At 47.7% G+C, this 17,198-nt stretch overlaps 1 protein-coding gene across 1 annotated transcript in view; it reads right to left on the bottom strand.

Moving 5' to 3' along the window:
* CACNA1E (calcium voltage-gated channel subunit alpha1 E) overlaps positions 1 to 17,198 on the bottom strand; it is a 353,537-nt gene that overhangs the window by 14,332 nt on the left and 322,007 nt on the right. Inside the window, exons 41-47 of the mRNA XM_090047888.1 lie at positions 16,576 to 16,681; positions 11,379 to 11,486; positions 10,423 to 10,523; positions 9,896 to 10,002; positions 8,514 to 8,622; positions 6,340 to 6,468; positions 1,255 to 1,435 (exon numbers count right to left, since the gene is read on the bottom strand). Of these exons, the coding sequence (XP_089904014.1) occupies positions 1,255 to 1,435; positions 6,340 to 6,468; positions 8,514 to 8,622; positions 9,896 to 10,002; positions 10,423 to 10,523; positions 11,379 to 11,486; positions 16,576 to 16,681 (841 nt within the window). The remainder of the gene's footprint in view (positions 1 to 1,254; positions 1,436 to 6,339; positions 6,469 to 8,513; positions 8,623 to 9,895; positions 10,003 to 10,422; positions 10,524 to 11,378; positions 11,487 to 16,575; positions 16,682 to 17,198) is intronic.

Raw genomic sequence — 17,198 nt, 5'->3', positions numbered from 1 at the left:
CATCTGAGAGAGAAATGCTTTGCCTGGACAGCCTGAAACACAACTCTACCTCCTTTCTTGGCACAGACCTCCAGTTTGCTTCTGCTGTCTATAATCTTGGCATCTGAACTTTCCTTCTCCTCCCACATCTCCTCTGCCTGTAAATGTGCCTACCACCACCTCCACAACCATGCCGATGCAAGCCACTGCCTCACTTTCAGCTTGGCTATGGCTTTCATCCATGCCTTAACTCAGAAACTCCCTCTCTGGCTCTGCCAAGTCCGAGCTCTCCCGACCACAGGATATACAGAATGTTGCAGCTTGTCACACATAAAGGGGCGAACCCATGTGACGCACATCCTTGTTCCAGTCCACTGACTCCCTGGGCATGTTGGAATCCAGTTCACTCAGGTTTATTGAGTCCTCTATTTACTTACTTGCAACCTGGTCCACAGACCTTGTTTCCCTTTCTTTCCAACTCCCCCTTAGGACTTTATCTGTGTAGCAGCTCCAGGACTTGTACTTAGTGGTTAAGCAACTCCAATGCATGCTGCTGCCAGTCAAGAAGGCAGGGACCAGAGCAACAGGAGGTCAGGCAGAGCCCTATAACCAGAAGAGTTTGCCAGAAGGGCCTTGGGCTGAGGCTGCGGTTGGGAGTTAACCATAGAAATGTGAAATCAAGATGCTTAAGGATTCCCTCAGTTGGAGGAACACGACACCAAGCCTCAGCTGGAGGGGTCTCCAAGCCAAGACTGGAACACTGGACACCAGCTGGCCCTCTGCAATTGATCTGACACCTCATTTTGGAAACCCTTGGACTGTGGGATCTCCTTTTGTAGAACACCGTTTCTTCCCCAATCTGCCCACTGCTCATTCTGCCTCCCTCTCCCCAACTCCTAGTCCCCTGGTATAGGAGAACCTTCCCATTTGCAGCTTCTGTATCACTCTGGCTTACAAACTTTTCATCACAAGTCACACCCTGTAGCCAGTGTAGCTCTGCCTGCAAGAGCTTCAGCAAGGATGCAGCTGTGGTCACCAGAGATGGGTTTGGCCTGCAGCACTTTCCCCTGGTATAGGGGTAGTGGCAGAAAAGAATGTCTGTCAGGACAGCTGTATCTATACCGGGGACCCAGCTGACTTTGCAGTATCATTGTAGTTATAGTGTCCTCAACCCCCATAGTGTATACACTGCCTGACATTAGAAAGGAGTGAATTCCTCTCTTGGACAAGACTTTGGAACTGGTGGAGAGGAATCTGGGAAGGAACCCTGCTAACCTGAGTCTGCATTCAGGCGGCGAGCAGTCAGCTGTAGCGAGGAGTGGTAACTGCGCCGGCGGGACTTGTAAGTGTTCTCACTACTTCGCTCCATGGAGAACTCATCCAGCCAGGAGCTGTTGGTACGTTTGTCCCGGACGGTGGAGAATGATCGTCTCATAGAGCTTGTGTCTGTAACCACCTGCAAATGCATCCCAGGGGAATACAGGGGCAGGATGAGTAATGGAGTCCAGCAGTGGTGCCAGGGGGGTGATGGACCATTGCAGTGTCAAGGTGTCAGAGCAATGCCTAAGGGAGACTAACCAGAGCCCCTGCTGCTCAGACCCTCTGCAGGATGGAGCATGAGGCATTTAACAGGGTAGAATTCACTTATACAACTTATAAACTTTCAGCTGACACAGACTGATGTGGGAGAAGGGACAGCAGAAAAAACTCTATGAGGGAAAAAGTGATACTATCAGGTTATTCACCCAGGGAAACTACATCTTTTTAATTTTAATAACTTGTCACATTTCCACATACTGTTCCCCAGCATGAGTTACCTCAGCCCACCATCATTTCCTGATCCCTCCTCCAATTCCTCCCATTCTCTCCACTTATTTCCTTACCCATCTCCCTTACCTTCTAATGTTACTCAATGTCCATATTCTCTTCCTTTTACATATTCTTTCTTTCACCCATTCTACCCCTCCCTTATCCCTTCTTTCCTCTCCATTCTCTTTTCTCAGGAATCCATCATGGTTTCCATGCTTCTCTTCCTTTCACCATTCCTTCCCCCTCTTTCTACTCCTTGTGCTCCTGTCCCCTTACCTTTCTCTTTCCCCTGTTGTCTTCCCATCTTCTTTTTCATCTGTAACAAGTCAATGCACTTTTTGCCTTATTTAAAATGATTTTCCCTTCCTTATCTTTGGATATTCTCTCTTCCTCTCCTTTGGTCTCCCATTTCCAGTCTCCTCTGCTTGTGTCTTCTTTCTGACTTACTTTCCTGCTTCCATGTCTTGCTCCTCTGCCATTTTTTCTTTAAATCAAAGCTATTGATTTAGTGGTCTACTACAGACCACCCAACCAAGGGGAAGAGCTAGACCAGAAATTCTTAAGTCAGCTCATGGAGGTAGTTAGGTCAAAGGATGTGGTCATCATGGAGGACCTGAACTTTCCAGACATCTGCTGGGAAGAGCAGTCAGCCAGGTCTGACCGCTCACGGAGGTTCCTAGCCAAAATACAGGACCTCCACCTAACTTAGGAGGTGCACAGCCCCACCAGGGGAGACGCCTTGTTGGACCTGGTGCTGGCCACAGGTGACAACCTGGTGAGGGGGCTGCGGGTGCTCGACCACCTGGGCGACAGTGATCATCGCCTGCTGGAATTCACCATCCAGCGCAGGGTGGCAAAGGCCTGCAGCAAGGCAGCAGCCCTAGATTTCAGGAGGGCAGACTTCAATGAGCTAAGGAGAATAGTTGGGGAAGCACTGAGGTCCCGGAGGGAAGGGGAGCCAGGTCTCCAAGAAGAGTGGTCGCTCCTTAAGGAGACGATCCTCCAAGCCCAAAGGGAAGTAATCCCAACATGGATCAAAGGGGGCAGGAGGATGCAAAAGCCCCCATGACTCACCAAAAGCATCCGGGAACGTCCCCTAGCTAAAAGGGAGGCGCACACCCAATGTAAGGGAAGGGCCATCACCAGGGATGACTATACTGCGGTTGCTCGGGGATGCAGGGGGGCAGACAGGAAGGCCAAGGCGGAGATGGGACTGGGACTACCTTCCCACATCAAGGACAACAAGAAGTCCATTTTTAAATACATAGGGGGCAAAAAGAAGGTACCCGATAACGTGGGGCCCCTGCAAGACATGCTAGGAAATCTGGTCGTCACACCAGATGACAAAGCTAACCTATTTAATAACTTCTTTGCCTCCATTTTCCTGAGCAGGGAACAGATCAGCCCCCCCACAGGGCCCTCCTTAGGCCCCAGGGGAAGCACACCTAGGCCAAGGGTTAGTGAGGAACTAGTTAGGGAACTTCTGGAGGGACTGGATGTATTCAAATCAGCTGGTCCGGACAATCTCAACCCTCGAGTACTGAGGGAATTAGCTGAGGTCATTGCGGGACCCCTGGCATGGCTTTATGAGCACTCGTGGTGCTCTGGTGTGGTGCCAGAGGACTGGAAGAGGGCTAATGTGGTTCCCATCTTCAAAAAAGGAAGGAAGGAGGACCCGGGGAACTACAGGCCAGTTAGTCTTACCTCAATCCTGGGCAAGCTTTTTGAGAGAATTATTCCGGCACATGTCCACGAGGGACCAGCAGGGGAGATTATACTTAGGGGCAACCAACACAGGTTCATTAGCAGCAGGTCCTGTCAGACCAACCTGGTGGCCTTCTACGACCAGGTCACAAAATCCTTAGATGCAGGGGTAGCAGTGGACATAGTCTTCCTGGACTTCCGGAAGGCCTTGGACACTGTCTCTCACCCCGTTCTCATTAAGAAACTGGGGGACTGTGGTGTCAATACCTACACAGTCAAATGGGTCGCTAACTGGCTGGAGGGCCGCACCCAGAGAGTGGTGGTGGATGGGTCATTTTTGACTTGGAGGGATGTGGGCAGTGGGGTCCCCCAGGGCTCGGTCCTCGGGCCTAGACTGTTCAACATCTTCATCAGTGACTTGGACGAGGGGGTAAAAAGCACCCTGTTCAAATATGCTGATGACACTAAGATGTGGGGGGACGTGGGCACGCTAGAAGGGAGGAATAGGCTACAATCGGACCTAGACAGGTTACAAGGGTGGGTGGACAAGAATAGGATGGGATTCAACACTGACAAGTGCAAAGTGATACACCTGGGGAGGAAGAACCAGCACCATCCCTACAGGTTGGGGAACTCCCTTCTCGTCAGTACAGAGGCAGAAAGGGATCTTGGAGTCATCATTAATGCCAAGCTGAACATGGGCCGGCAGTGTGGGGATGCAGTCAGGAGGGCCAACCGCACCTTGTCACGCATCCACAGATGCATCTCAAGTAGGTCCAAGGAGGTGATACTCCCCCCTCAATGTGGTGCTGGTCAGGCCGCAGCTAGAGTACTGCATCCAGTTCTGGGCGCCGCACTTCAGGAGGGATGTGGACAACATGGAGAGGGTCCAGAGAAGGGCCACTTGCATGATCAGGGGGCAGCAGGGCAGGCCCTATGAGGAGAGGCTACAGGACCTGAACCTGTTCAGCCTCCACAAGAGAAGGCTGAGGGGGGGAATCTAGTGGCCTGTTACAAACTAGTCAGAGGGGACCAGCAGGCATTGGGGAAGTCTCTGCCCCCCCGAGCACTACCAGGAGTGACTAGGAATAATGGTCACAAGCTGGCAGAGGGTAGATTTAGGCTAGACATCAGGAGGCGCTACTTCACGGTCAGGGCGGCTAGGATCTGGAAACAACTCCTGCAAGACCGTTTCAGGCTGGACATAAGGAAGAATTTCTTTACTGTCCGAGCCCCCAAGGTCTGGAACAGTCTGCCAGCGAAGGTGGTTCAAGCACCTACATTGAACACCTTCAAGAGTAAATTGGATGCTTATCTTGCTGGGATCCTATGACCCCAGCTGACTTCCTGCCCTTTGGGCAGGGGGCTGGACTCGATGATCTCCCGAGGTCCCTTCCAGCCCTGATGTCTATGAAATCTATGAAAAACTTCCAAGAGAAGTGGTGCTAGCTCCTACCCTGTGGGTCTTTAAAAGGAGGTTAGATGTACACCTTGCTGGGGTCGTGTGACCCCAGTACTCGTTCCTGCCATGGCAGGGGGTCAGACTCGATGATCTGCTCAGGTCCCTTCCGACCCTAGAAACTATGAAACTATTACCATTTTTCACCTTGCCATCCGCCAGCTGTGTTCAACCAGTCCTCAGGGAGCCAGTGTTTCCCCTTTGGGCATGATGGTTGAGTAGCTCTATGCCCATTTGAACTGACTTGGCTCATTTGGGGATAGTTGGACAGGTAGGGGCAGTGGGAGACAAAACAGCAAAAAGCCTTCAAGCATCCAGTGCTCCCAGGTGTCAAATGACCAAATATATCTGCAAAGTCAGTAGTAAAAAGTTCTTCTCTCCATGTATGCCAAGTGTTGCTGTAGATAAGCAATGCAGATTTAACACAAAAACAGAACTAGGAACAGGGGACCTTCCTTTTGGCATGGGAAGGTCTGGCTTACATTGTAACTGCCACTGAAGATACATGGGCCCATGGTTATGAAAATAAACCCCAGAAAAGCTTTCATGTCTTGGTCAAAACTGAATACAAGATGGACAGACAGAAAAACCAGGCAGACAAACGAGGAAATGGAGCATGGCTGGGGCTGATCAGGACAGACTGCCTAGTGCCAGACAGGTGTGCATATGTTTTGGGACAATGGAAGAGGAAGGAAAACAGAAGGAAAGTAATCACCAGAGAAAGTATTCTCTGGGCAGGCAGGGATTCTCCAAAGGTGCTGTGTATGAGCAGGATACCAGTGAAGCCACCCTGCTGCTGGTTTGGCTGGTGGTAGGGGGAAGATGCTCCAGTAACCTGGGTGAGTCACTTATGTTCATAGGCACTTAGATCCTATCCCACCTCTGAGGCATCTAAGCCCCTGCATCTGCTCACTCAAAAACATGCATTTCACCTTAGGTAAGTGCAGTTATTCTGCTTGGGGAGGCACAGGGCTCTCCTATTCTCATACATTTAAGGAGGTATATCATAAACCAGACACATTAACAGTCTCTTAGGGACTTTTGCAGGGTGCAGTATGATTGCCTGTAGACACTTAAACGCATAAAAGTTGCCTATATGCCACTTAGATGCCTAGCAGGTGGAATCAGACTTTAGTCTCTCCGTCTCAGTTCCACATGATAGCGAGATGATCATACCACAGTAGTAGGGGTCAAGTACATAGCTTTGGTAAGGCTGTTTCCCATGCAAGCCACTGGAAAGATACTAGTGATACCTGGCATTTTTTTTATGAGGGCCTGGCACAGCAGCAGGAAAGATTTCACATAGAAAAAGTATGGAACCCCTTTTTATATCATACAGCTAAAATCAGGCATTCTACAAGTCCAGTTATGGTTTTGCTTGGTTTTACCTGGGGATCCACTGTCAGACGTGGCATGGAGGAGGCCCTCCCAGATACAGCGCGCTCCTGAGTGTCCACGGGCAGATAGTTGCCACGGTTAGAGGGCTGCACTCTTTTAAACTCTCTAACCTCTGGCTCCTGGAAATAAACACACAGCCAAGCTCATGGGATTTGGTTCAATTACTTTGGTGCTCCTCTCCTTCCAGTGTTGGTGCTGTTGGTATTGGGAATGGCTTTGCAAAAAGGACAGCTACATCTTCCACATTTCAGAAACTAGGGGTGGGATTTTAAGTTGGCCAAAGGGTAAGTCTAAGATCTGCTGGGTTTAGCATTAATAACAGTTTATTTGGTAAGTAAATTCTGTTTCAGACTCTGTTCCAGGGGAGCACAGACATCCAGGCCATATGTCCTGCTTGTCTGACACCAAAAATCAACCCTTTTTTATTTAAACACCAGTACGCAGACATAATACCTCAACTGGATGTTTGTAACCCCCTGGAATTTTTGTGCTCCTGCTTCTTCCATATTTAAGCTGGATGGGTCTTCTGTAATTAAACTGTCTAAATGTTTAAAAGGTGTTTTTTTCAGTCACATCCAAGTTAAACAAGAAGGGCTAAGTGCCATATTGATATGTTTTGGTTAATTTCTCTCTTCAAAAATCTCTTTTGTTTTGGTCAAAGAGAAAAATGGTGCATGATTTTGCATTGTAAGAGTGTGACATCAAAGAGATTTGCATTTTCCCCAGGAAGTGACATCAAAAGGGAGGAATTCATCTTCATTACCCTTACTTCACTGCCAGCAGTCTCCATGACAGACTGACTATGCAGTTGTCATTTTGGGCTGACAGGTTGAATTATATGGAGAGGTGCAGCGTGTGCAATGCAGAATTACAAAAAGAGTGCTACAAACTCTGAGAAGCACACGGATCGGACTGGAAATGTACAGTGATACAACACTGCAGTCCAACAAGTGTAAGAGTGGTGCACAGATGCACACATATACACACACACAGACACTCGTGCTGCTGACCACGATGTGGGCATGTGTGTAGGCCAGAGGTGTATGTTCACATTTGTGTGACACAACTCAACAATTCAGTTTTGATCAGGGACACCAGCACTGACAACAAGATGAACATGAATCCAAAGCATCAAATACCATAGTTCAGCCCACGGTGACCCACTGAAATGAGTATTTACTAAAAGATCTCAACCTGTGAAAAAAAGGATATTTTACTGCATTATATCAAGCCATTGTACTGCAGTATCACAATGTCTTAAAGCCTCCATCAAGCTGTGAAACCTGCTGAGTGAGGAAGAACACCCGGTTGCTCAGAGGTTCCTTAGGGAAATGTCTCTGAATAGCACCTGCCGCTCAGCTAATTCAGCTGCTGTGATGAGGGTGGTAGGCTAGATTCTCAGTTGGTGTAACTCAGCACAGCTTAAATGGAGCTCTGTTGATTTACTGCAATTGGGAATCTGGGCCACGACTTTAGTACCTGGTGGTCGTGCATTATGAGTCTCTATGTCTGGGCCTGGGCATGATCTGAAACACTGGAAATCCACTGGATGCACTCAGGCTGCTCATGCAAGCTCTGTACAGATCTAAAGGTACATTTGTTTCCACTCCCTCTCTCCATCCTCTTGTCAAGCATCTGCCAGACCTCAGCCACCATGCCGGAAAGAAATATGACCCTCACTGTACTGCATGTGTACAGAGCCTGGTAAAGGAGCTTCCATATTCCCTTTGCATTGGACCTGTCCTGGTTTAACCTATTTCAGGGTCTCACTCAAAATCTGCTGATGTCAATGTGAGTCTTTCCACTGAGTCCAGGTCCTTAAGCAATTCATTCTAATGTGTTCCAGAAACAGTTTAGAGATCATTAGTCTCCAATTTACCCACAAAAGGCAGGGTCAGGACACTTTAGCCTTATGTCCACGATAAAAGATTCATGTTTCACTGCCAGCCAGAAGGATGCTTCTAGAGAATATTTCCCAAAATCTGTTGTAGAGGAGGGGACAATCAGCAGAAGGGTTCTTACAGAGTTTACAAAATGCAAGAGGGATTTCAAGACAGTGTGTGCAGGGTAGGTAAGTAGCATTGGGAGTCAGCTTTGAATACTGAGCAAGGGAGTGGTGCTGGTCTCACAAAGGAAACATGGACAAGGCAGTGCATCAGTTTACCAGTGATTGGTGCTCCTGGTACTGCCCATGTGTTGGATCCATACAAGCCAGCTGAAATATCTCTTGAGGAGAGAGTGGACTCAGGGAGGGGAACCCACTCCGGCTGCTCCTGCAAAGAGAGTCCAACATCAGTGAGAGAAAGCAAACCCTTGTGCTACAATGTCTGACAATGGTCTCTTTGCCTTCAACCTGGGTCTTGTATCACCCAGGTCTGTATTCCTCATAGCAAGCTGTGAGTTGTGTGTGGAATGCGAAGCTGCCAATCCTGATCACTGCCCTGACAGCTCACATTTTGCTGAGAAGGGACATCAGTTTTGCCATGTGCAATGTGGGAGCCCAGTGACAATTCCAAAACTGGATTCCACATGGCTTTTCTGCTGCTTGTCTAACAATCAGAGCAGCTTTGCTCTTCAAAGACAGGATGAATGGTTTCACTGTGGAGCGGCAAAGTTATTTTGTGGCTAATGACTGTGACTTACAATGGCAACTTCCACAGGGCTGCCTGTCATTGTTATTGCCACTTTAATCATGGTGATGGCATTCCTACTGCGACAGGTGTGTTCTTGATGGGGGCATTGTCTCCGTGGAAGATTGTATTATGTCACTTGTAAGTTTAGTGCTGGAGAAAACATTGACAGTCTTAATCCATATTTACTCTCAGAACAACAGAAAGAGCAAGGAGAGACGCAGGACTGACTTCCCCATTCCATGCTGCAATGTATCTCAACCCCAGAACAGAGGAACCCTCTCAAGAGATGAACGAATTGTGCATGGCCTGGCTTTAATCTGGCCATGCACAGGAGGATGGGGGGAAGGAGATGTGGCCCAGCCAAATCTGGTTGCACAGGGCTTGTGAGTTTGGAAGCAGAGGAGGGGTGGCAGTATTAATTGCCACTAAATTTCCTGACCCAGGGGGAGCCCTGTGGGCTCTGTGCACCAGACTGGACCCATGGGCTGGGGGTTGAGCACCCCTAAGCTAAACCACAATCAGACAGTGTGGACTTTTAGTCATTATGAGCCTGGACTGCTTTTAAACTGGGGATCTTGAACTAAGATACTCAGTCTCTCTTCCAGCCTGATAAGCAATCTAGCACCACTAATTTTTGCAGTAATAGCATGTTGGACAATGTTTGCACTGGTGAATATATAAGATGACGCTGTCCATGTTCTTAATTACACAAACCTTTTTTGGTGACCCTAATAAAAGAACAGACCCGAGGCTCCAAAATCAAGACGTTGCTGGTCACCATCAGGATTTCCTCTTCTCCTGGGCTCCACTTACCATCTCTGTTTTCATGTCTAATGCACTTTCAGGGAAAGCAAGAAAGGCTGTAGGAACAGAAATACTGGAGCAAATCTCTTGCTGTCATGGCTATACTTACAGGCCTGACAGGGTGTCTTGCTGGAGGTAAGGCAGAGCTTTGGCATTAGAAATGATCTCTTGAGGCAGAGATGAGGGCTCCATGCGCTGGAACATAGGGGCATTTTTCTGTATTAAAAAAGAAACAGTCTGAGCCTGTTGAAGATGAGAAATCTTCTAGTGTATAAATAGCCCCCATGCACAGAAGGATAATGGTATGGTAACGCTTCCCATTTATGAATTGGTCCCTCTAACTACTCACTTTTTCTGTGCAGCATGACTTTTAGATTGCTGTGATTATATCTGCATTAGATCACCCACCTTTTAATTTAGCTCTCATTCCCTTAACTCCTGCATCCCTTAAGTCTTCAGACTCTTTGCTTTCTTGGTACAGTGCCAGCCACTTCTAAGCTGAGGATCTGTATGGTCAACATCTAGCTCGGTGGTCCTATCCATACAGAAAATTCCCCCTCTGGAGAAGCTGTGAACTCACCACCTTCAGCTGTAGCATGTGGGCACCAGCCACCTCATGCTGTGGTGGAACCTCACCTGTTCCTCCAGTTGCTGCTTCTGCTTCTTTGCTTTGCTCTGCTTGTAATAGTCCATTATCATCATGGCTGCATATATTTTGCCAACAGTCAGGTCCGAAGCTGCAAGCATAAAGGTGGGTATTTTGTGATAACCGAAGCAGGAGTTGGGAAGGTCTGAGGATACTAACCCCATGCAACTGCAGAAGAGATATCACATCCTCTTGATTCTCAAAGACAATCCCTGTTCACTGCTCCAGAGGAGAGTGGATTAAAATAAAATAAAATAAAAAGTCCCCAGGTGATTTAGGATTGGGTGGAGATGGACATTTTAGTAGCATAGGAATCATTCACTAGAGATAGGCATACCCATCGCACGGTCACTGGTCCCAAATCAAAGGAAATGAAGAATTCTCTGCCTCCTGCCTCCAGCGTCTCCAAGGTTGCCAACCCTATTTGAATCTATTCCGGGAGTTTTCATCAGATGATGTAATGACATTAATTGCGGTGTGTAGACTTTACGTCAGGGAGGCAAGTGCATGTTACTATTGCATTTTAAAAACCCTCTGGACTACTGTATAAATCAGATTCAACATTTAATATATATTGTAATTAATTGAATGCTCTATCATCTATCTCCCAGGTTACTCTCAGCAATCTGGAGATTTGTATCTAATTCCTGGTGACTCCAGGGCAATCCTGGAGGGTTGGCAATCCTGAGTATCTCCCAAATGGGTCAGAGACTGTACCCAGATCAAATGGATTTGGCACGGGGAGATCACTGCAGATAATGTATTTTTCAAATGGGTCCAGTATAGTCAGGTGGAACAAGGAAGGATTTTCTTTGCATCAGAGTAAATCCCCTCTCTGCTTCTCCTTAAACAACGTGCCAGGATTGGCACATCTTTGTTCACCTTCCAGGAAATGCCTGCTCCCAGCACTGTGGGAACTTGGCAACACCAGTGCCCAAGGACTCACTTTTTGGCATGGGCACTAGTAAGTCCAGCATCTTCTGGGATAGGTGAGGCCAGATGGTCAGGATCTCCTTCTGCAGCTCTGAATCCAACTGCTGCCAGTCTGCACCACCTGGAAAACAGGGACAGTACAGGCCCATGCAAACCACAGACGGGAATGGTTTCAGGAAGGCGGTCTACTACCTCTTGGCTATGTTTATCTACATTTTCCACCATAACAAATCACATTAACCACCTTGGACCTGATGATGCTAGCTCCTGGCACTTGATCGAGCTGAACACACTCCTTTAAGACTCTGAGGATTTGCCCTGAAGAATGAGGTGGCACCATCAAGCCATGACTGGGGAACTATCTCCAACCAACAAGTGAAAACATCCAAAGGCTTAATATAAGGGGGTTACAGGAGCCTTTTGGGTAGGCTAAATAGGAATGTGGGATAGCAAGGGACTTCTCAGGTCATCAAATCCAGACTCCTGCCATTACAGGTAGCATCTCATACAACCCCTTTTATGATCACATCGATCTCTAATTATTCCCTTCTCCCACACAAAACTGCCATAACCTCTCTGTCCTTGGTCCCTAATTACAGATTGAAATCTCACTCCATCCCTCCCATCATGCACACACCTGCTGTTGCTCCACTTTCTCTTTTCCTGTAAATAAACTGAGAGCAGGTGAAAGATAACAAAATGGATCAGCCATCTTGAAGGGCTGGAGCAACTGAGGCAAAACCAGTCTGAGCTCCCTCGCATTGCCTCACCACACTGTTCAGCCCTCACCAAGAGCAGTCACTTCTGGTAGGGGAGGTCAATTTAGTCTGAAGACCCATTTGGAACCTGGTCTTTCAGGCTCCTGGGAAGGGCACCAGTTCAAGACAGATGCATTGGCAACTTGCATACCCTTCCAATGGGAACATGGCTGAGGAGACAACCCCATTCCACATTCACAAAGGCCGCTGAACAAGGGGGTAGCTTTTGGTCACTTATGCCAGTTCTCTGAGCGATCCAGTACCAAAGTCTTATGCACTGGGCTTTCTAATGGCCCCTTCTTCTGAGCCATGGAAGGGCAGCATAGTGTAATGGAATTGTTTTCACATAATTTTAACTGTTTTTTTTAAATATTTCCAGGGATTTCACTTGTGCCTCATCTCAAGTTGCTGAGGGTGGGATGTGGCTTCTGCAAATTGCCACATATACAACAGACCAGGAAACAACTACCTTGTCCCATAAAAACGTTGGATTTGTCAAATATTTCCTTGTTCTGCATCAGGATGACACTGGGAAATAAGGAAATATTCATTCACTTAAGGGTTTGAACTTCATCCTCCCACATCTGAAGTAAGGACACTGACCATCAGATTAGCGGCCAGTCAGGGCTGGCTCTCTCTAAGCCCCTCCTGTCAGAGCAGTTCCACCCTGTATAACTAATTAAACAATCATTGCACAGAAAGAGTGACTGTATTGAGCAGAGGTTACGGCAGTCACTGAGATGTGGGAAACTTGGATACAAGCCTCTAATCAAATGAACAGCTCATGATTCTATATAATGGAACAGGTCCAAAAGGAGAGACTGATGAACCTACCTAAGAAGTGCAATAGCTTGGTGACCACTAAGGCACTTACTTTCAACACTGATTCAAGCCACATGGTCTGATCCATACAGAGCAGGCACTCAAACCATGGTCTTCCTTATCCCAGGCAAATTCCCTACCCCCTTGGTATTGGTCTCTTTTCTCTCTCTAGCTCCATCTCTGGTTTTGGCCAACAATTCCATGCTGGCCCTACAAATCCTTTCCCAGTGACAGTTTAATTGAAACTGGCATGTGCCCATAAAAAGAGTTCTTCTAATGCATCTGTACTTTCTGACAAAGACACCTATTTCATCATAACCAGGAACATTTCTCCTTCAGTAAGCACTGCTTCTTGTCCATTGGCTAGAAGGAGGGGACCTCCTTCTCTCATGAGTTGGTTTCTGTGATTAATTTTTGCTGGTGGGATGGGAGCTCTCTCCACCTCTCCCCTGCAGTTTGCAGTGAAGAGCTATGCTCTGTTTCTGCTATCTGAGTATGGCTGCTTCAAACATGAAGTCCCCCAACATTGTGGTGCATCTGGGATTACAAAAATGGGGTGGGATACTTCACATTACTGGAGTACAGTCTTGGATGGGTACAGCTGGTTCAGGAAGGATCAGAAGGGGAAGAAATGAGGAGGTGTTGTCAAATATACAGACAATATACACATGTTCTGAGGTGCAGAACAAAGTGGAAGGTAGTTCTGTTGACAACCTCTGGATAAGGGTCAGAGGGGAGAGCAACATGAGGGATGTCATAGCGGATATCTGCTACAGGCCACCAATTCAGGAGGAGCAGGTAGACAAGGCCTTGAAACAGTTGACGGAAGCTTCCAAATCATAGGACTGGGAGGGAAACCCAGTAGTGCACAAACAGTCCTCCAATTCTTGGAGTGTGTTGCGGATACATTTTTGATACAGATCGTAGATAGGCCAATTATGGGGGAGGCTCTTTTTGACTTGCTGTTCACAAATGGTGAAGAATTGGCTGAGCATGTAAAGGTGGAAGGTTACTTGGATGACAGTGACCATGAAAGAGTTCAAGATCCTAAGGGGAAAAAGAAAGGAGAACAGCTGAATAATGAAAAGCAAACTGTAACAAACTCAGGGAACTGGTGAGCAGGATCCCCTGGGAGGCAAATCTTAGGGAAAAAGGAATCTAAGAGAGCTGCACTTCTTTAAGAAGGCCCTTTAAGGGCACAGGAGCAAGCTATCCCAAAGTGACAGAAGAATGGGAAGTGCAACTGGAGGCTAGCCTGGCTACACATAGATCTCTTCAAGGAACTGAAACTCAAAAAGGAATCCTATAAAAGTGGAAGCTTGGTCACAGCACTAGAGAAGAGTATAAAAGTATTGCACAGGCATGTAAGGAGAAATTGAGAAAGGCCAAGGAATGATTTGAGATGCAACTGGCAAGGGACATAAAGGTCAATAAAAATGGATTCTACACATATGTAAAATATAAGAGGAAGGCTAAAGAAACCATAGCTCCCTTACAGGATGCAGAAGACAATCTAGCTATGGATGATGCAGAGAAGCCCGAAGCATTTAATGCCTTTTTTTCACTTCAGCCTTCACAAATAGAGGCAGCTACCAGATGACTAGTGCAGTTGGCAGCAAAGATAGGGAAGGAGACAAAAAAGCCTGAGTAATGGCAGAACAGGTTAGGGATTACTTAGAGAAGCTAAATGCTTTCAAGTCAGCAGGCCTGGATGGGATGCACCCTAGGGTACTGAAGGAACTGATTGAGGTAATTTCAGAGCCATTAGCTCTCCTCTTTGAGAACTTGTGGAGCTCAGGTAAAGTCCCAGATATTAGAAAAGGGAAAATATACTGCCCATTTTTAAGAAAGGGATGAAGGAAGATATGGGGAATTATAGACAAGTCAGTCTGACCATGAAATCTGGAAAGATCATGGAGCAGATCCTCAAGGAATCTACTGTGAAGAATCAAGAGCAGATGATCAGAAAGAGTCAGCATGGATTCACCAAGAGCAATTCATGCTTGGCCAACTTGATTTCCTTCTTCAATAAAGTGACAGGCAAGTGAAAACTTGTGGTGATCAGGAGAGGTCCTGGATGACTGGAAAAAGGCAAATATAGTGCTCAACTTTAAGAAAGGGAAGAAGGAGGACCCAGGGAACTGCAGATTTGTCAGCCTCATCTCAGTTCCTGGAAAAATCATGAAGGGCCTTCAAGGAATCAATTTCTTAGCACTTGGAGGAGAAGGTGGTGATTAGGAACAGTCAGCATGGATTCACCAAGGATAAGTCATTCCTGATCAACCTGATTGTCTTCTACAATGAGATGACTGGCTCTGTGGAAGTGGGGAGAGCAGTGGACATGATATACCTTGACTTCAGCAAGTCTTGTGATATGAGCTCCCACAACATTCTCACAAGCAAGCTAAGGAAGCACAGGTTGGATGAACAGACTGTAAGATGGGTAGAAAACTGGCTGGATCATTGGGCTCAAAGGGTAGTAATCAATAGCTCAATGACTAGTTGGCAACTGGTATCAAGTGGCATGCCCCAGGGGTTGGTCCTCAAGCTAATTTTATTCAATACCTTCATCAGCAATCTGAAAGACAGGATCAGAAAGTTTGCAGATGACACCAGGCTGGGTAGGACTAAGAGCTGCAATCTGTTCCCTGCATGTCCCTGTGACAGGCCCTGGTCCCATGCCATCACCACCTTGCGATCCCAGCCCTAGCACCAGCCACCGGTTCCACTCCCAGATGCTGTTTTCTACCTGCCTGCAGCCCCATCCCATCTGCCTGGCCAAGTGTGCACTGCCTGTGGGGGTCCTGGGCTGTTCTCCATGGAGGCCCCACCTGCCCACTTGCTTTATCTGGTGTCCCTGGCAGTGGGCACAGGACGGACAGGCAGGGGTGCTTGAGCAGCAGGGCCGGGGTCCAATGGTGAAGGGGCTTGTGCCTACTCCCAGGCTGTGGCAGCAGGGGCTGCTGGGATGCCGAGCCCCCCAACCTCCTGCCTGGCCCCACAGACTACAGCCTGAGTGCTGTATGTGGGGATAGGGTGGGCTATACCAAGCAGCACCTTTGCACCTGTATTTTGTTCACACCTGAACTACCTAAAGGATAGTTACAAAGAGGATGGTGCTGGACTATTCTCAGTGGTGGGACATGACCAAACACAGAGCAATAGTCTCACACTGCAGCAAAGGAAGTTTAAGTTAGATATTATGCAAAAGTTTCTAACTAGAAGGATAGTAAAGTACTGGAACAGGCTACCCAGAGAAGTTGTGGACTCTCCATCCTTAGAGGCTTTTAAGACTTGCCTAGACAAAGTTAGGTACAACTTTGTTATACCTATAGTTAGGGATAGTTCTGCTTTAACTAGATCAATGGTTCTCAACCTTTTTTGTACCAGGACCCATCTGTAAACATCGATAGCCAGTCCTGACCCAGGAAATATTTTAAGTTGAAAGAGCCCCCTGGCCCTGCTGGTGCCTCTCACTCCCAACCTGCTGCCCCCTGCCCCCAGGCCCCAGCCCCCCACATATCCACACCCCCCCCCCCACCCTGTAACAGGCTGTGAGGGGTAGGGGGTCCCACCCTGCGGGAGTGACTCCTACATTGTACTGCTCAGCCCCTCAACCTACACTGATACCTTTGGCAATTTTTATGTCCAACGCTGTTCGAATCAATGCCATCAAGGTGGAGGTGAAATGGACAGTCATATCCTCAGCCACGGGCATGTTCATCAGCACCAGCCTCTGTGTAAGAGAGAGAAAAGACAGCGGGCGGAAAACAATATCGAAAAACACATCAACCAGGCAGGAGGGCAAAAATAAAACCAAGAAAAGCAACGGAGAGTGTAAAACAGCACAGCCAAAAAAGAAGGGCAAGGATTACCCTCCTCCCTCTCAGCCTACCTCCCTCCCATCCCCTCAGGGCACCTGCTCACTGCCTTCCTATGCTTGGCCTTTGGTTCACCAGGAACCCATACTATACCCCCAGAGATATCCCCTGGCCTGGAGCATCAGGGGTGTTCCCTGTGCTTCCTGAGTGGGTTTCTGGAAAATTAGGAATTGGACTATAGTAGTCTCTGAGGAGAAGATAACCCTGGGGGACTGCTCCATGTCCTAGTCCAGATTGTCTTTGCTTTCCAGGCCCCACCCCTACCCATTGGGCAGGGAACTAGGGACTTCTGACTGAGTCACTTCTCTAGCAAGTTACATCCTGGCGCTCCCTTTTTGAGTCTTTCAGTGATGAAATTTGCCAGCATATGAT

This window comes from Crocodylus siamensis, chromosome 5 (genome assembly GCF_052110815.1).
Source record: "Crocodylus siamensis isolate JL-2025a chromosome 5, ASM5211081v1, whole genome shotgun sequence".
Taxonomy (NCBI): domain Eukaryota; kingdom Metazoa; phylum Chordata; order Crocodylia; family Crocodylidae; genus Crocodylus; species Crocodylus siamensis.
This window is presented reverse-complemented; position numbering and strand designations above follow the sequence as displayed.